The following is a 20,480-nucleotide window of genomic DNA, read 5'->3' as shown; positions in this document are numbered from 1 at the left end:
GCAGAAAAAGCATTTGACAAAATCCAACATCCATTCATGATAAAAAAACTCTCATCAAAGCTGGTATAGAGGGTTTCCCTGGTGGCACAGTGGTTGAGAGTCCGCCTGCCGATGCAGGGGACACGGGTTCGTGACCCGGTCCAGGAAGATCCCACATGCCACGGAGCGGCTGGGCCCGTGAGCCATGGCTGCTGGGCCTCCGCGCCCGGAGCCTGTGCTCCGCAGCGGGAGAGGCCACAACAGGGAGAGGCCCGCATACCACAAAAAAAAAAAAAAAAAAAAAGCTGGTATAGAGAGAACACATCTCAACATAATAAAGGCCATTATGACAAACCCACAGCTAACATCATGCTCAACAGTAAAAAGCTAAAAGCCTTTCCTCTAAATTCAGAAACAAGACAAGGATGCCCACTCTTTTTTTTAAAATTAATTAATTAATTTATTTATTTATTTATGGCTGCATTGGGTCTTTGTTGCTGCATGCGAGCTTTCTCTAGTTGCAGTGAGCAGGGGCTACTTTTTGTTGCAGTGTGCGGGCTTCTCATTGCGGTGGTTTCTCTTTGTTGTGGAGCATGGGCTCTAGGAGCGTGGGCTTCAGTAGTTGTGGCACGCAGGCTCAGTAGTTGTGGCTCGTGGGCTCTAGAGTGCAGGCTCATAGTTGTGGTGCATGGGCTTAGTTGCTCCACGGCATGTAGGATCTTCCTGAAGCAGGGCTTGAACCCATGTCCCCTGCATTGGCAGGTGGCTTCTTAACCACTGCACCACCAGGGAAGTCCCCAAGGATGCCCACTCTTGCCACTTCTAGTTAACATAGTACTGGAAGTCCTAGTCACAGCAATCAGACAAGAAAAGAAATAAAAGGCATCCAAATTGGAAGGGAAGATGTAAAACTGTCAGTATTTGCAGATAACATGATAGTCTATATAGAAAACCCTAAACTCTCCACAAAAAACTACTAGAAAAAATAAATGAATTCAGTAAAGTTTCAGGATACAAGATTAATATACATAGGGCTTCCCTGGTGGCGCAGTGGTTGAGAGTCCGCCTGCCAATGCAGGAGACACGGGTTCGTGCCCCGGTCCGGGAGAATCCCACATGCCACGGAGCGGCTGAGCCTGCATGTCCGGAGCCTGTGCTCCGCAGCGGGAGAGGCCACAACAGTGAGAGGCTCGCGTACCACCAAAAAAATAAATAAATAAATAAAGATTAATATACATAAATCTGTTGCTTTGCTATAAACTAATAATGAACTATCAGAAAGAGAAAGCAAGAAAACAATCCCAGTTAAAATTACATCAAAAAAAAAAAACAACCTAGGAATAAACTTAACCAGGGAAGTGAAAGACCTATACTCTGAAAACTATAAAACACTATGAAATAAATTGAAGATTATTCAAAGAAATGGAAAGATATCCTGTGCTCTTGGATTGGAAGAATATTATTAAAATACCACCCAAAGCAATCTACAGATTTAATGCAATCCCTATCAAAATACCCACAACATTTTTCACAGAACTAGAAAAAACAATCCTAAAATGTATATGGAACCACACAACTGATTTATTTGATTTCAATTAAATCCTAAAATTTAATTCCCAAATTGCCAAAGCAATCTTGAGCAAAAAGAACAAAGCTGGAGGTATCACACTCCCGGACTTCAGACTATACCACAAAGCTATAGTAATCAAAACAGCATAGTACTTGCACAAAAACAGATACATAGATCAATGGAACAGAATAAAGAGTCCAAAAATAAACCCAGACACCTGTGATCAATTAATCTACAACAAATGAGGCAGGAATACACAATGGAGAAAAAAGTCTCTTCAATAAGTGGTGCTGGGAAAATGACAGCTACATGTAAAAGAATGAAATTAGAACATTTTCTCACATCATATACAAAAACAAACCTTAAATCAATTAAAGACCTAAATTTAAGACTTGAAACTGTAACACTCCTGGAAGAAAAAGGCAAAACACTCTTTGACATAAATCTTAGCAATATTTTTTGGATCTGTCTCCTAAGGCAAAAGAAACAAAAGCAAAAATAAGCAAATGGGACCTAATTAAACTTCAAAGCTCTTGCACAGCAAAGAAAACCATTGACAAAATGAAGACAGATGGGAGAATATTTTGGATATATTTATAAACAACAGAAATTTATTCTTACAGTTCTGGAGGCTGGGAAGTCCAACAGCAAGGTGCCTACAGATTTGGTGTCTGATAAGGGGTTATATCCAAAATATATAAACAGCTCATACAACTCAAATCCTAACCCTAACCCCAACCCTATCAAAAAAAAAAAAAAAGTTTAAAAACTAGGCAGGACTGTGAGTGTGTACATGTGTGAGCACATGGGTATAAATGAGTGTGTGAATATGTGTGTTTTGTGCAGGTCTGTGACTGTGTATGTGTATGAGTGTGAGATTTTCAGGAGTATAAGAATGTGAGTCTGTGTGTGTCTGTGTGTGAGTGTGCATCTGATCTGTGTATGAGCATGTGTTCTGTAAGATCCACCTTCAACACCATAGTCAGAGACTAAATTCTAACCTGGACAGAAGCCTCCTCTTTATCATGTAGCTGACTGTCCCTCTCCCTACTCTCTAAATTTACTAGTGGATTTAAGTTTCATGAAAGCATTCTGAGAATAAAAAGCCCAGCCTGAGTTGCAGGAAGACTCACGGTGAAAGAGATGGGTCCAAGAGGCACTACCTAACACCCTCTCCCCCTGCTCATGGTTGGGGCCAAGAAGGTGGACATGGCCTGGGACTCAGGTCCAGCTCACCTCCACCAACCACTCTGTCCCTCTGCCTCCCAGTCCTCCCTTCATTGGAATCCCCACTGCTGCCAGTTTTCTTTATTTTTTTATTTTTTATAAATTTACTTATTTATTTACTTTTGGCTGCATTGGGTCTTCGTTGCTGTGCATGGGCTTTCTTTAGTTGTGGTAAGTGGGGGCTACTCTTTGTTGCAGTATGCAGGCTTCTCACTGTGGTGGATTCTCTTGTTGCAGAGCATGGACTCGAGGTGCTCAGGCTCAGTAGTTGTGGTGCACAGGCTTAGTTGCTCCACAGCATGCGGGATCTTCCTAGACCAGGGCTCGAACCCATGTCCCCTGCATTGGCAGGCAGATTCTCAACCACTGCACCACCAGGGAAGCCCTGCTGCCAGGTTTAAAGTTTACAAGGGCACTTAGATGAGAGTGGTAACAGGTTCACGGACTGGCATTTCAGGACCATGCTCTTTGACCCTTCTTCCTAAATAAACCCATTCACCAAGCCCCATCAACCCCTCTGCCTTCTGTTCTCCACCTCAATATGCACCTCCCAAGACTTACTGAGTTATTGACCACCAGGGGTGGAAACTGGAGAATCCATGCAAACTACCTAAAACAAAATCTGGCATACAGTAGACACTGTATAAGTGCTTGCTATTTGTTACAGACTGAATAAATAATGTATGTCCCCCCAAATTCATATACTGAAACCTAATCTCCAATGTGAGGGTATTTGGAGGTGGGGCCTTTGGGAGTTGATTAGATCACAAGGGTGGAGCCCTCATGAATGGGATTAGTGCCCCCAGAGAGCCCCCTCACCCTTTCTGTCTGTGTGAGAACACAGGGAGAAAAGGCTGTCAATGGAACAGGAAGGGGTCCTCACCAGACACCAAATCTGCAGGCACCTTGACCTTGGATTTCCTAGCCTCCAGAACTGTGAGAATAAATTCTGTTGTTTACAAACTATCCCACACCCCCACCAAAATGGGCACAAGACCTGAACAAACATCCTTTCCAAGAAAATAAAAAGATAGCTAATAGGCACATGAGAAAATTCTCAACATCACTTAGTCATCAAAGAAATGCAAATCAAAACCACAATGAGACATCACCTCATACCTGTCAAAATGGCTATCATCAAAAAGTCTATAAATAACCAATGTTGGCGAGGATGTGGAAAAAAGGGAACCCTAGTACACTGTTAGTGGGACTATAAGTTGGTGCAGCCACTATGGAAAACAATGTGGAAGTTCCTCAAGAAACTAAAAATAGAACTACCATATGATCCAGCAATTGCACTGCTGGGTATATATCCAAAGAAAATGAAAACACTAATTTGAAAAGATACATGCACCTCAACTGTCACAGCAGCATTATTTACAACAGCCAAGATGTAGAAGCAACCCAAGTGTCCATCAACAGATGAATGGATAAATAAGAGGTGGTATATACATATAATGGAAAATTATTCAACCATAGAAAAGAATGAAATTCTGTCATTTGCAATAACATGAATAGACCTAGAGGGTATTATGTTTAGTGAAATAGAGAAAGACAAACACTCTACGTTATCAATCACATGTGAAATCCAAAAACTAAAGCAAATGAATTATAGAACAGAACAGAAACAGAGTCATAGATATAGAGAACAAACTAGTGGTTACCAGTGAGGAGAAGGAAGTGGGTAGGGGAAAGATAGGGTAAGGGATTAAGAGTTACAAACTGCTATGTATAAAATAAATAAGCAACAAGGATATATTGTACAACACAGGGAAATATAGCCATTGTTTTCTAATACTTTAAATGGAGTATAATCTATAAAAATATTGAATCACTATGTTGTACAACTGAAACTAATATAATACTGTAAATCAACTATACTTCAATTTTAAAAAAAATTTTAAGTGTATGTTCATGGCCCTGTTGGTTGCCAACACTGAATCACTATTGCAAATAAAATAAATATAAATACATTTATGTGCATAATATACTTTATACAAATCTTATGAATAGTGTTTCAAGGAATAACAGGTTTTGGAAGCAAAATAAGTCCTTACTTTGGCAATGTGACATGTGGTTCTTTGTGGTAATGTTATCTTTACTAGGAGATCTGAATGTTATATAATTCGAAAAGCCATTTTTCGAATTTGAAATACCAGTAACTATTCACTGGTATTTTCTTGTGTTTGAATATTCACTGGAGGTTACGGTTCTTTATAAACACTACTAAACTTAATATTTTTCATATATTAAACAAATTTTTAAGATATTCATAATAATAAATATAGCATATAAAGACTGCTGGAAATATTTTAAGAACAACTTACGATTTCAGGAATTCTCAAGAATTCCTAAGAACTACAATTTCTCATTCCTGAATCCCAAAGATTAATATTCGGGGGGAAGCTGGAAACACTACTTGGCTTAAAAAGTTGACTAAGAGAGTTTCCCTTTCTCTTTTAGATTTCAGAACTTAGAAAAGGGACACAAACATAGAAATAAAAAAAAAGAAGTGTTACAGGTATTATGACAAAATTCTATTTCAGGTTCAGTGAAGACACAAAGGCAAATGATACAGACCAAATCAGCCTACAAAAGTCTGGAGGAAGACTCTTAATAAAAGAAGATGAGCATTTGAGTTGTGTCATGAAGACAAAAAAAACGATTTTCCAGGTAGAGTAGAAGGAGGTGTAAGGTTGGTGACAGATTATACAAACAGAAGGAAGACTTTGTGCAAAGGCCAGGGTCATGAACCATCATGGGATCTTCAGCAAAAATGTAATAAGTTTAGTGAAGAATGTGGGGAGTTTGATAAGAGATGGTTGGGAGGAACAAACAGGGATTTAACTTACGAAGAGTCTCTTAAAGAAAGGGAAAGTCTGTCAAGAATCTTAAGTAGTCAACTGACATGATCAAATTTATATTTTAGAAACATCCCTCTGGAGGACACTTGGAGAATGGTTTAAAAGTGTGTGAGACTAGAGGTTAGAGCAATCAGACTACCACAACAGTTAGGCACATTCTCTGAACAATGCAACTCTACCTATTATTAAAGACCCACCCATACATATCTGACCAACGTAAAGTGAAAACCTGTGAAAGGAACTGGAAACGGAAGTTGAGTATTAAGTTATAAACAGTAAAATAATAATAAAATTTTAAAAGAGAGAGAGACTGCTGATATTGATTGTACCAAGAACTGAGGAATATAATAAACTCAACTCTGTGCTGAAGCAACCCTGCCCCCCCAAAAAAGATAGTTATATCTTTCCTATTCTTTTCATATAACCACTTAAAATAAAAGAAGAAAAATTCCTTTGGAGAGTAAATCAAATTTTTAAGAAGGGCAACTTCTTTAAAAAAAGTATATCTAGTTACCCTGTCACTTATCCTCCTAAAGAATCTGTAGACACCTTATTCATTTTCTAAAGAGTCTTGTTACTCTCCTGATCCAGATTAACATACAATTAAAAATATAGAATTGATAGAATTATTTTTAGTTGTCTATAAGTAGCGAATTGTTTTCATTGCCATTTTTCTCTCAGATTATATAGGGAAAGCTATTTATTAGAGGAACATCTATGAATCATAATCAGGCTAAAAGCTTTTATGTCTCCCTCCCCCATCATCCCATTGTGTTCATAGTATTATACAGATTTTGTAAACAATTAAATCTGTTCACATGCAAATAATTTTAATCATGAACAACAATAAAGCAGTTCACACACTTCTTTTATGTTCTTCATGATCTACCCACGCTCCTTTTAAAAGCATATTAATACATCCTATTACGTATTCTAAAGCTGTTAAACATAAGCAAATGTTCTTTTCAAAATTCTTTTGACATGCTACTGGACCAGCTCCAGAAAAAGAATTAACACTTTTGGGGAATCTTACTGCATCCCTTTCAGTAGCCAAATAAGAAGCTGGTGGGGAGTGGAGCCAAGATGAAAATAAATGCATTATTCACTTTTAACATAGTGGGTTTTCTCTTATTCTTCATTGTAATAGCTCTAGAAGTAATTTTACTGTTAACACTGAATTCTGAAGTGGTGTTGTATAAATCATTTTTACAAAGAAAGAGGTTAAAAGATTTTCTGCTCACCATCGGGTGCACAAAATGGAACAAGTGACTATCTTCACACACAATATGGTTCCAATGAGCATGCTCTTATGCATAAAAAAGGAAACAAAGCATTTCAGGACCATATTTGTAAACGGATTATTTTTTTTTAAAAAGAAAGCACAGAGCAAGTTTCAGAGTGGAAAAACACGAAAGGCTCTCCAATCAGCACTGAATTTTTTTCTAAGGAAACATTTAAAGCAGAACATCTGTCTTATTTACATGATAACAATAAAGAAAAACACAAAGGTAGACTTAAGACAGCTAAAAAACCCAGCTCCTATGTTTTTAAATATTTTAATTTTTGTCTCTCTAATAGTCACCTGAAAAAAGGTGCTATTATTCTGCCAAGGCAAACATGTCCTAAAAATTGTCTCATGTTTTCTATGATGCTGACTAGTCCAGCTTGTTCATATGTCTCTTAATGCAACTAGATACTATGAATGCCGTTCAGTTATCAAAGATATAAAGTACAATTCAAGGTGGGGAAATGCTAGGATCTTTAATACAGAATAATAAATTATTCTCATGCACTGCTTTTATCTTCCCACTCAACATCCAAATGCCACAATCCATTCTATTTTTCTCTTACACCATACCACCAAAAATTTGTATTGAATAAATAAGTGTGAGAATACAGAAACTAGTAGGGTAGAAGGGGAGTGAAAGAAAGACAATGTAAAGGTGGAGAAACTGACAAGGAGAAGGAAAAACAGGATTCATCTTCCTTGAATTTAGTTATCAATTCTTAACAAATGTCTTCAGAGAGCTCACCCAGTATTCCTAGACCAGATGGAAAGAACAGTATGGTACAGAATTCTCCATCCCTAGACCCAGCTGTCACAAGGAATCGAGAGGCAGTCCTTGTTAGGAACTAACAATTAATGTAGGCTGTACCATTCATTCATATATAGGCTGACCTCTAGATAGTGATTTTTTCCTTTTGCTGGTTTCCTATGTGGGTGCCTCTCAAATTTATCAACACTTGACCTTTCTCCAAAGTCCAATCATGCATTTCCAGGCCCTGCCAATGATCTCCTTTGCACCTCCAACTCAACAACCCTGCAAACTAAACTCATTTTCCCCTAACTTGGGAAAAATGGTTCCACCCCTTGACTTTTTCCCTGTGGTTGGCATGTTGTCATTCTCCCAATCTTTTAAGCTTTAAATTTCAAAGTGATCCTTCTTTCCCTGCCATCATATCAAGGTGTTGCTAATTTAACGTAAAATAGCAAAATATTTATCAAAAGTATATTCCCTTTTCCAATTCCACTCTAATCCATCCCAAAGTTTGTATTCTCAAGCCCTCTCTCCTAATTTGTTGCAAACACCTAGCTGGTCTCCTTGCCTTTAATCTCTTAACCCCCAATTCATTCTATCCACTATTACCAAAATTAATATTCCTATAGCACAACTGTGCTCCTGCCACTTCAATGCTCAAAAATCTTCAGGGGTGGGCCTCCCTGGTGGCGCAGTGGTTGAGAGTCCGCCTGCCGATGCAGGGGATACGGGTTCGTGCCCCGGTCTGGGAGGATCCCATATGCCGCGGAGCAGCTGGGCCCGTGAGCCATGGCCGCTGGGCCTGCGCGTCCGGAGCCTGTGCTCCGCAACGGGAGAGGCCACAACAGTGAGAGGCCCACATACCGCAAAAAGAAAAAAAAAAAAAAAAAAAAAAAAAAAAATCTTCAGGGGCTTCACAATGACTACTGAAAATATCTAAAATCCTTTGACCTAATCATCAAAGGGTTTCATGATCCCACCTCAATCTAACTCTCAAAATGACATCATATAATCTCTTTCACATACTCTATGTTCAAACCACTGGACTACATATTATTAAGTGGAATATACCTGAGCTTTCATACCTTGTGCCTTTGTTCACATTGTTTCCTTCACTTATCTTTCCTCCTAGCTTACTCTGTGCAGATACTGAGTCAGACAGTAGGATACAAAAACGAATAACAGATTTTATATAGATTCTAAGCTTCTCTTGGAGAAAGAAAAAGCATGAGCTTTGGAGTTACATAGGACTGGGATTTGAATTTAGATTTTTCAATTACTAGCCATTTGACTTTGGGCAAATTTTTAACCTGTGAGACAGCTTCCTGACCTGTGAAATGAGAATAACATAATCTACCTTGGACAGCTGTCAGGAATAGATAGCTAGTGGGACCTGCTGTATAGCACAGGGAGCTCACCTCGGTGCTCTGTGATGACCTAGATGGGGGGGAGGGAGGTCCAAGAGGGAGGGGATATATGTATACATATAGCTGATTTACTTTGTTGTACAACAGAAACTAAGACAACATTGTAAAGCAACTATGTTCCAATTTTAAAAAAATAAAAAATAGGGCCTCCCTGGTGGCGCAGTGGTTGAGAGTCCGCCTGCCGATGCAGGGGATACGGGTTCGTGCCCCGGTCTGGGAGGATCCCATATGCCGCGGAGCGGCTGGGCCCGTGAGCCATGGCCGCTGGGCCTGCGCATCCGGAGCCTGTGCTCCGCAACGGGAGAGGCCACAACAGTGAGAGGCCCGCATACCGCAAAAAGAAAAAAAATAAAAAAAAATAAAAATAAAAATAAAAAATAAAATAAATAAAATATTTTAAAATCCTGATACAGTGTTTTGCATATAGGAACGTCTCCATGCTTGGATACCAACATTAGCTTCCCAAAGCAGAATGGGCTGAAGACACTAGTGTGTTAGCTCTAACCTGCCTAGATCCTGAGCTACTATAGACAGAGAGCAACTGTAGCTTTCCTCTACTCCTTTTCCCCAAATTTAGAATTTGCAGAGACAACTAAGGCAAGGTCCACAGTTAAACCCACAGCTTATGCCTCTTGACCCTCTGCCTAGTGATCTTTCCATTCTCCCACACCATCACACTGTGCTCCCAGACAATTTTAGGCAAGGAGCATCAGTGTTGATGAGCTATTAGATAGCTTGAGAAACTGACAGAGCCAGATAGGCATATGGGTATCTTAGGCAAATAATTTGGTTTCCCCTTTAAATCTATATTCTTTGCTACATTATGGAAAACTGAGCTAATTATTGCCATGTTTCTTTTAATTTTTTTTTCTTTTTTTGGCCACGTCATGCAGCATATGGAATCTTAGCTCCCCAACCAGGGACCAAACCGACACCCCCTGCAGTGGGAGTGTGGAGTCTTAACCACTGAACCACCACATAAGTCCCATAATGGTGGCTTTTATTTATTTATTTATTTTTGGCCTCGCCATGCAGCATGCGGGATCTTAGTTCCCTGACCAGGGATCGAACAGGCGCCCCCCTCTGCAGTGGAAGCACGGAGTCTTAACCACTGGACTGCCAGGGAAGTTGCTACTGCCATGTTTGTAATCTACTCCAGTAATATTTTAACATCCTTTATAGTTTGGCCTCATGGACTCATAACAGCCCTTAATTCAAGTCTGTTTATGAAAAATGACCTCAAAAAATTAGGTTACTTACCTGGTATTTAAAGAAGTCTGAGAATTTGTCTTAATTCCAGAAGCATTCAGTGCTAAGACATCCTGGACAGAGTGGAAAAGAGTTACTGGGAAATCCTGACAGCTGTGAATGCTTAGAAGGCAAGTGAAAGCTGCAAGTCATGGTTTTTGGAAATTTGTTCACATGTAACTGTACCTCTGAAGGAAAGTAAGAAGCAGAGGAAAAAGGGCTTGACCATAAGGCAGACTTATGAACTCACTGATTTATTCAGTAGAAGCTGGAAAAAGTAAGCAAAAACTACCTTAGAAACCAAACAAAAAAGTGTTATTTTGACCTTTATTTAAATCTAAATTAGAAGTTCTTTTACTTAGACCTGCCCCTCAACTTGGACTACTTAGTGAATATTTGTGGGAATCCAGCTGCTTAGGATCCATCTCTTACTTCTTTTGATAACAGCACCTCATTTCATTCCAGAGAACTCCCTCTTCCTTATTATGTGCATTCTTACTGGGACTATAAATCAACGTACCCTGGCTTTCTCCTAAACAGGTATAATTAATAATCCAAGCTATGCCAATGAGACTCTCTCCAAAATTTAGATCTGAAATAGAATGGCTTAAGAATGGAAAGATAAAGTTCCAGAACTGGAGCTGTGACAGGACTACTGAGAGGACCCTGCTGTTTAGACACCTAATGCTGCCCCCAGACTGGTCTCTAGCCCCTTCTGGAAGCCACTCAAAAACATCCCAATAAATTCCTTTTCTGCTTCCTTAGCTAGAGTTGGTTTCTATGGCTGGCAACCTAGGAACTCCTGAGGTGGAGTTGAAGCCATTTTGCCTAACTTTGTGCCTGGTCTTCCTAACTGAAAAATATTTACAAATACTTTAAATGAAGTCACCCTGTACTAGAATTTTTTATGGCTCCATTACAGAAGTACCTAGCATACCTTTTTTTTTTTTGGGGGGGGGGGGCGGTACGCGGGCCTCTCACCGTTGTGGCCTCTCCCGTTGAGGAGCACAGGCTCCGGATGCGCAGGCTCAGTGGCCATGGCTCACGGGCCCAGCCGCGCCGCGGCATGTGGGATCTTCCCAGACCAGGGCACGAACCTGCGTCCCCTGCATCGGCAGGCGGACTCTCAACCACTGCGCCACCAGGGAAGCCCCCTAGCATACTTTTATCAAACATATAGCACTTAAACGAGCATTTTTCTGCTTACCTACTCTTCCTCATTTTTACGAGAATTCACTTTGTTCCCACTGTTCCCTGCCATATTTCCCCATTACTCAATTTTCTTATATTAAGATTAGCTGCACTGATTTGTTTGTGCATTTGCTGTCCCAAGCAGTTAAGTAATTTAAGTGGCTCACGTTGTGCTTTAAATGCTGATTATTTTCTTAGCATTTTCCAACACCATTGCCCCTTATTCCAACACCTTTGCCCCCAAATGCTGTATTATGTTAATGGTAATTTATCAGAAAGTTAATTTTTAAAGGCATGATACTACTACTTGTTCCCCCAGGTCTCTTCTATGAAATAAGTTGCCAGAAGAAGATCTAAATTTGTTATTTAGCCTATATAATAAATAGAAGTTTAGAAATCTGAAAAATGTAGCAATCACCTAATCAAAGCCTTTCATTTCATTTTACAGATAAGGGAATTATGGTCTCCTTAGGCCATTCTCCTTGACTTCCAGCATCACTACTTATTTACTTTTGTTTTTATATTACTTCTTTCATTGAAAGGAGGAAGCAGATAACATATATGTTTGGTAATCCTTCTTAAACAAGAAGAAAAAGAAAGAAATAACTTGACATCCTTAAGTCAGTGGGACAGTAATCTCTCAGAAACTTAAACACCCAACCTTACAGTTATCTTCAATTCATCCTTTCCTTACATTTGCTATTCACCAAGACCACTGTAAAGATCAAGTGAAAGCAATTTTTAAGCTATAAAATGCTATATAAATCAAGAAGTTGTTAATATTACTATTATTTGCCCTTTCACTTCCTATACCACCAACCTAGACATCAAAGCCATCATCACCTTACATCAGAATTATAAGACAAACCAGTGGAACTCCCTATGTCCATTTCCTCCCCATTCTAATCCATCTTATAGACAACTTTTTGTACTAATCTTTCAGTTCATCCAAATTCTTAAGAGAAATGACACCAGTATTACAACTAATTTCCGTCAAGCAGAAAAACAGGAAACACTTCCAAATGTGTTTTTTGAGGCCAGGATAACATTAGGACTAAAACCTCACAAAGACATTACAAGAAAGCAAAATTAAAGGCAAATCCTACTCATGAACATGAGTGCAAAACTCCTGAACTCAGGAAATAGCAGGAAATCAAATCCAGTACAAAAGGGAAGATCAAGTGGAGTCTATTCAAATAATGTGATGTAAGTTACTACAGGAAGAGTATGAGGATGAAAAATTATATGATCATCTCAATGTATTCAGGAAAAGCACTCTATAAAATTCAACACCAATCCATGATTAAAACAAAAGACACTTTAGCAAACTAGCAATAAAATGGAACTGCCTTAGACTAATAAAAGAGTTTCTACTGAAAGAAAAAACTTAAAGCATTTAGAAGTTAGGAGAGTGGTAATCCTTGGGAATAGTCAATGGAAATGAGTAAGGGAAGAGCTTCAGGAGGGCTGATTTCTTGATCTGAGTGCTTATAACACAAATGTGTTCAGTTTATGAGAATTCATTGAGCTGTATAAATATTATATGCATGCTTTCCTATATATATATTATACTTCAGTAATAAATTTTAAAAAACCTACAGCAATCATTATACTTAATTGTACTTGAAGTAATGAAAGCTTTCTCCTTGAGACTAGAAGCTAAGTAAGAATGCCACTAACACCACTGCTCTTCAACAATTTAAAGGAAGTCCTAGCCAGTGAAATAGAAAAGAGAAAAAAAAGATATAAGCAATGAAAAGGAAGAAATAGAACTGCTATTATCATGTAGAAGACCCAAATGAATACAGATAAATTATGAGAATTAATAAGGAAATATAGTAAGATTATTAGATTTGAGGTCAAAATTTTAAAAATCAATTGTTTTTAGACACAGCAGAAAAAAACAGACACAAAATGTTTTAGGTGACACATTTACAATAACATCAAAAATATAAAATACTTAGGAGTAAAACTAATGAAAGATATACAAGATCTCTATAGAGAACACTATAGAACATTATTTGAAATATTTATGTACATGTATATTAAATCATCACATGTACACCTTAAAAATCATGTTTTACAACCTAACTATATACCATTTTTATTTGTCAATCATACCTCAACAAAGCTGGAAAAAAATTAAATAAGACCTAAAAATTTAGAGAGATATACCATGGTCATGGAGGAAATATTAAAAATATGTCAATTTCCCAATGTTTTTCTACAGATCCAACATAATTCCAAAAAAATCCCAGCAGATTTTTTGTGGAAATTAACACGCTGATTATAAAATATAGGAAAAAAATCAAGAGAATCCTGAAGACATGGGAAGAAGCATGCCATCAAACATCAAGATAACTGTAGTAATCAAGATAGTGTTGTATTGGCACAAGGATAAATACATGAACCAATGGAACAGAAGAGAGTACAAAATAGGCCCACATATATGTTTTAAAAATTGCACTGCAGAACAGTAGAAACACAATGATCTTTTCCGTAAGTAGTACTAGTTCAACTGAATGTCAATATGGAGAAATGAAAACTGACATATACCTCACATCATTTCTACAAACCAATTCCTAATAAATATTAGATCTAACTGTAAGAGAATAATAAAACTTCTAAAAGTTAACACAGTGGAACAACTCATCACCTTGATGTAGGCAAAATGTCTTAAATTGGACACAAAAATCACTAAACACAAAAGAGAAGATTGATAACTTAGTTAAAATTAACAACTCCTATTCATCAGAGACAGCGTTAATAAAGTGAAAAGACAAATCACAGATGAGAAAAGATATAGCTGCTAGAATGGCTAAAATTAAAAATGCTAACAATACCAAATGATGGTTAGGATAGCATTCACATATTCTTAGCAGGAGTGTAAATTTTTACAGCCACTCTGGGAAAAGCTAAACAAATGTATACACTATTATCTAGCTATACTATTCCTAGGTTTATATTAAACAGAAATGTGTGTATATCCACTACCACTTGGAAGGATGCACAAGGGGTGTTTCTTAGTGCTAGTAACGTTCTATTTCTTGTTCTAAGTGGTAGTTGCATTGGTTTTTGTTTTGTAAATTCAAAGAGCTGTATACTTATGATGAGCACCCTTTTCTGTATGTATGATCTACTCCAATTTTTTACATCAGGGGAAAAAAAAATAAAAATAAGTAAAAAATAAAATCAGAGGAGAACAAAAATAAGGAAAAAACATATAATCAAGGTGAAATAAAAATCAGAAATGTTCACTTAGCAACCTGATAACTATTTTTATTGGCACAAACCAGTCAGTGATAAAATAAGGGGTTGATATTTAGGCAAATACAAAAACTTGATGTTTTAGTTAGTCTATACAGCCTTAGTAAAGGCAAATATGTAATTTCATTTGGCTTTCTGAAATAGTGAAAACAATTTTAAGAGATTCACATTGTTTTTGTGTACCCCTTGGCATTCACAGATCCAAGATTGAGAATCAGTGTTCTAATATCATATGACATCAGATTACCAGCCAAAATGTTCAGTAAATTTTGCCTCTATTCTCTATAAACCATTTGTTAGGTTTACATTGGAAATGACCACTTTAGGGAAATTATAATTATACCAATCCTAAGTAAACACTTTAAAATAAAACCTTGAGGATCTTATTCTCTGTTCTTCCCAACAGAGGATATATTATAATCTGAAGTTTTTTTCATATAACTCCCAAATCTATGTTCCTTGTTAGTATGTCTGTCAGGACTCAAATCGTAATCAAATGCAAACTATGTGACCTTGGGCAAGTTTCTTAATGTATGCTTCAGTTTCCACATCTGGAAAATGGAAATGATGTTTCTAATACCTACCTCATAGGGCTGTTGTGAGAATTAAATGCAATAATACTTCTAAATCACTTAGCACCATGTCTAAATGTTAGGTAAATTATCATAATTATCTTTGCTTACCTATTTGTTTTTATTTTTATTCATTTACTTTATTTATTTTTGGCTGTGTTTGGTCTGCATTGCTGCACACGGGCATTCTCTAGTTGCAGCGAGTAGGGGCTGCTCTTTGTTGTGGTGCGCAGGCTTCTCATTGTGGTGGCTTCTCTTGTTGCGCAGTACCAGCTCTAGGCGTGCAGGCTTCAGTAGTTGTGGCACGCGGGATCAGTAGTTGTGAAACACGGGCTTAGTTGCTCTGCGGCATGTGGGATCTTCCCGGACCAGGAATCGAACCCATGTCCCCAGCACTGGCAGGCGGATTCTTTTTTTTTTTTTTTTAAATCTTTATTGGAGTATAATTGCTTTACAATGGTGTGTTAGTTTCTGCTTTATAAAAAGTAAATCAGTTATACATATACATATGTTCCTATCTCTCTCCCCTCTTGCGTCTCCCTCCCTCCCACCCACCCTATCCCACCCCTCTAGGTGGTCACAAAGCACCGAGCTGATCTCCCTGTGAAATGTGGCTGCTTCCCACTAGCTAGCTATTTTACGTTTGGTAGTGTATATATGTCCATGCCACTCTCTCACTTTGTCACAGCTTACCCTTCCCCCTCCCCATATCCTCAAGTCCATTCTCTAGTAGGTCTGTATCTTTATTCCCGTCTTGCCCCTAGGTTCTTCATGATCCTTTTTTTTCTTCTTCTTCTTAGATTCCATATATATGTGTTAGCATATGGTATCTGTTTTGTTCTTGCTGACTTACTTCACTCTGTATGACAGACTCTAGGTCCATCCATCTCATGACAAATAACTCAATTTCGCTTCATTTTATGGCTGAGTAATATTCCATTGTATATATGTGCCACTTCTTCTTTATCCATTCATCTGTTGATGGACACTTAGGTTGCTTCCATGTCCTGGCTATTGTAAATAGAGCTGCAATTAACATTTTGGTACATGACTCTTTTTGAATTATGATTTTCTCAGGGTATATGCCCAGTAGTGGGATTGCCAGGTCATATGGCAGTTCTATTTTTAGTTTTTTAAGGAACCTCCATACTGTTCTCCATAGTGGCTGTAACAATTTACATTCCCACCAACAGTGGATGAGGGTTCCCTTTTCTCCACACCCTCTCCAGCATTTATTGTTTCTAGATTTTTTGATGATGACCATTCTGACTGGTGTGAGATGATATCTCATTGTAGTTTTGATTTGCATTTCTCTAATGATTAGTGATGTTGAGCATTCTTTCATGTGTTTGTTGGCAATCTGTATATCTTCTTTGAAGAAATGTCTATTTAGGTCTTCTGCCCATTTTTGGATTGGGTTGTTTGTTTTTTTGATATTGAGCTACTTGAGCTGGTTGTATATTTTGGAGATGAATCCTTTGTCAGCTGCTTCATTTGCAAATATTTTCTCCCATTATGAGGGGTGTCTTTTGGTCTTCTTTATGGTTTCCTTTGCTGTGCAAAAGCTTTGAAGTTTCATTAGGTCCCATTTGTTTATTTTTGTTTATATTTCCATTTCTCTAGGAGGTGGGTCAAAAAGGATCTTGCTGTGATTTATGTCATAGAATGTTCTGCCTACGTTTTCCTCTAAGAGTTTTATAGTGTCTGGCCTTACATTTAGGTCTTTAATCCAATTTGAGTTTATTTTTGTGTATGGTGTTAGGAAGTGTTCTAATTTCATATTTCTACATATAGCTGTCCAGTTTTCCTAGCAACACTTATTGAAGAGGCTGTCTTTTCTCCATTGTATATTCTTGCCTCCTTTATCAAAGATCAGGTGACCATAGGTGAGTGGGTTTATCTCTGGGCTTTCTATCCTGTTCCACTGATCTATCTTTCTGTATTGTGCCAGTACCATACTGTCTTGATTACTGTAGCTTTGTAGTATAGTCTGAAGTCAGGGAGCCTGATTCCTCCAGCTCCATTTTTCGTTCTCAAGATTGCTTTGGCTATTCGGGTCTTTTGTGTTTCCATACAAATGGTGAAATTTTTTGTTCTAGTTCTGTGAAAAATGCCAGTGGTAGTTTGATAGGGATGGCATTGAATCTGTAGATTGCTTTGGGTGGTAGAGTCATTTTCACATTTCTTCCAATCCAAGAACATGGTATATCTCCATCTATTTGTATATCTTTAATTTCTTTCATCAGTGCCTTATAATTTTCTGCATACAGTTCTTTTGTCTCCTTAGGTAGGTTTTTTCCTAGATATTGTATTCTTTTTGTTGCAATGGTAAATGCGAGTGTTTTCTTAATTTCACTTTCAGATTTTTCATCATTAGTATATAGGAATGCCAGAGATTTCTGTGCATTAATTTTGTATCCTGCTACTTTACCAAATTCATTGATTAGCTCTAGTAGTTTTCTGGTAACATCTTTAGGAGTCTCTATGTATAGTATCATGTCATCTGCAAACAGTGACAGCTTTACTTCTTCTTTTCCAATTTGGATTCCTTTTATTTCTTTTTATTCTCTGATTGCTGTGGCTAAAACTTCCAAAACTATGTTGAATAAGAGTGGTGAGAGTGGGCAACCTTGTCTTGTCCCTGATCTTAGTGGAAATGGTTTCAGTTTTTCACCATTGAGGACGATGTTGGTCGTGGGTTTGTCATATACGGCCTTTATTATGTTGAAGAAAGTTCCCTCTAATGTGAATTGGTACAGCCACTATGGAGAACAGTATGGAGGTTCCTTAAAAAACTAAAAATAGAACTACCATATGACCCAGCAATCCCACTACTAGGCATATACCCTGAGAAAACCATAATTCAAAAAGAGACATGTACCAAAATGTTCATTGCAGCTCTATTCACAATAGCCCGGAGCTGGAAACAACCTAAGTGTCCATCATCGGATGAATGGATAAAGAAGATGTGGCACATATATACAATGGAATATTACTCAGCCATAAAAAGAAACGAAACTGAGCTATTTGTAATGAGGTGGATAGACCTAGAGTCTGTCATACAGAGTGAAGTAAGTCAGAAAGACAAAGACAAATACCGTATGCTAACACATATATACGGAATTTAAAAAAAAAAATGTCATGAAGAACCTAGGGGTAAAACGGGAATAAAGACACAGACCTACTTGAGAATGGACTTGTGGATATGGGGAGGGGGAAGGGTAAGCTGTGACAAAGCGAAAGAGAGGCATGGACATATATACACTGCCAAACGTAAGGTAGATAGATAGTGGGAAGCAGCCGCAGAGCACAGGGAGATCAGCTCAGTGCTTTGTGACCGCCTGGAGGGGTGGGATGGGGAGGGTGGGAGGGAGGGAGATGCATGAGGGAAGGGATGTGGGAACAGATGTATATGTATGACTGATTCACTTTGTTATAAAGCAGAAACTAATAAAAAAATAATATTTACAAAAAAAAAATAATAAATAAATAAATAAAATAAAAATTAAAAAAAATAAAAAAAAAAGAAAGTTCCCTCTATGCCTACATTCTGCAGGGTTTTTTTTTTTTAATTTAGGTCAATTTTATTTAAAAACATATATAAATAGGCCAAACAACACTTAAGCCTGAGAGGGCTGCAATCTTTTCTAAGAACAGAATGAATGGTCCAGAAAGACTAATACTTATTGCTGATTGAGCTCATAACGTCGGCCCTCTTCAGGCAGCAGCACAGTCACTAGCAAACATTTTACGGGCACCTTTTATGGGCATTAGAGATTCACAGAGCAACGGGCCACAGCCCTGCCCTCAAGGAGCTTACAGTATAGCTGGAGAGACATGAACCATCCAAAACAGACACAAACTCCACACATTTATCATAACAAAAGCAATTACTGGCGTAAGTCTTCACATTTTTTAACAAATGAGCAGTAGGAATATCTGAGCAACTACATCAAGTTTCAACCTGACATACCAAAAAAAAATTGTTTCTATCTATTCTTTTGTTCACTTATGCTTCAACTCAATTGAATTAAAAGAGGAAAGCATAATTCCAAGCCAAATGTACCATCATAACGTTTGCTCTCTCAGATGAAGGGGTGGATTTTTCACGTCCTAGAATTTCTCCATGGCACTACATCCAGAGGTCAAGTTCAGTAGTTCTGACTGCCAAACCGATGTACAAATTCAGACAGTGAGTAGACGGCTCCCCATCCTACCTCAGGATCCATACTGATAAAATCATTCAGGTTCATTTTGGAATCTCCAGTCTCAATGCAGGAATATGATGGAGGAGGTTCTCTCCAGTTCCCACTGGAGTCTTTCATGTGAGATCGGTCAGAAGCAAAGTTCTTCAAATATGAATCTGCGCGGATCACTCTAAATTTCCTTCTGAACTGTGGATGGATGTCCTCATCAGACTTAAAGGCATCTTCCACATAAGTATCAAAGGGGCAGGGAAATGGCAGGACAGTGTCAAGATCATAAATGAAGCTCTGTCCTCCACTTGAAACATGAAGCAAGACAACATGGTAATCCCAGATCACAGGTCCATCTCCAGCTCTTGCCTGTTGTTTCCAGATAGGTATCATCTTCCTCTCATTAGATATGAAGACAGCATAACACTCTTCTAAAGGATACTGGTCGTGGTTTTTGATGTATTCACAGAGCTTCCAAATATTTTCTTCACAGTAGCAGCTGTTGTAGACACAGGCGTCCCGCGGGGGGCTGGCCGGCTGGTAGTGGGCGGCTGCGGCGGCGGAGAGGTCCCCTTCCATGGCGGGCCTCGGCACACGCCTGAGGCAGACGGACTGGACGAGCCCCGCGGGCGGGCTTCGGCGAAGGCGTCGGCGCACTACGCGCAACGCGGGTTCGCGGGGCGGAGTCTGTGCAGGGTTTTTATCATAAATGGGTGTTGACTTTTGTCATAAGCCTTCTCTGCATCGCTTGAGATGATCATATGGTTTTTCTCCTTCAACTTGTTAATATGGTGTGTCACATTGATTGATTTGCGTATATTGAAGAATCCTTGCATTTCTGGAATAAACCCCACTTGATCATGGTGTATGATTCTTTTAATGTGCTGTTTGATTCTGTTT

General features: G+C 38.4%; 2 protein-coding genes across 9 annotated transcripts in view; both read right to left on the bottom strand.

Moving 5' to 3' along the window:
* ANKS1B (ankyrin repeat and sterile alpha motif domain containing 1B) overlaps positions 1 to 20,480 on the bottom strand; it is a gene marked incomplete at both ends in the record, with an annotated part of 1,149,683 nt that overhangs the window by 1,003,621 nt on the left and 125,582 nt on the right. The window lies entirely within an intron of this gene.
* Positions 18,978 to 20,261, bottom strand: LOC308625619 (protein N-terminal glutamine amidohydrolase-like). The gene has a single exon (XM_081250062.1). The coding sequence runs from the start codon at positions 20,157 to 20,159 to the stop codon at positions 19,536 to 19,538; it is 624 nt and encodes a 207-aa protein (XP_081106188.1). The 5' UTR covers positions 20,160 to 20,261; the 3' UTR covers positions 18,978 to 19,535.

The sequence above is a fragment of the Mesoplodon bidens genome, assembly GCF_964165515.1.
Source record: "Mesoplodon bidens genome assembly, chromosome: 11".
Lineage (NCBI taxonomy): Eukaryota > Metazoa > Chordata > Mammalia > Artiodactyla > Ziphiidae > Mesoplodon > Mesoplodon bidens.
Note: the sequence above shows the minus strand (reverse complement) of the source record. Positions and strands in the feature narration are given on the sequence as shown.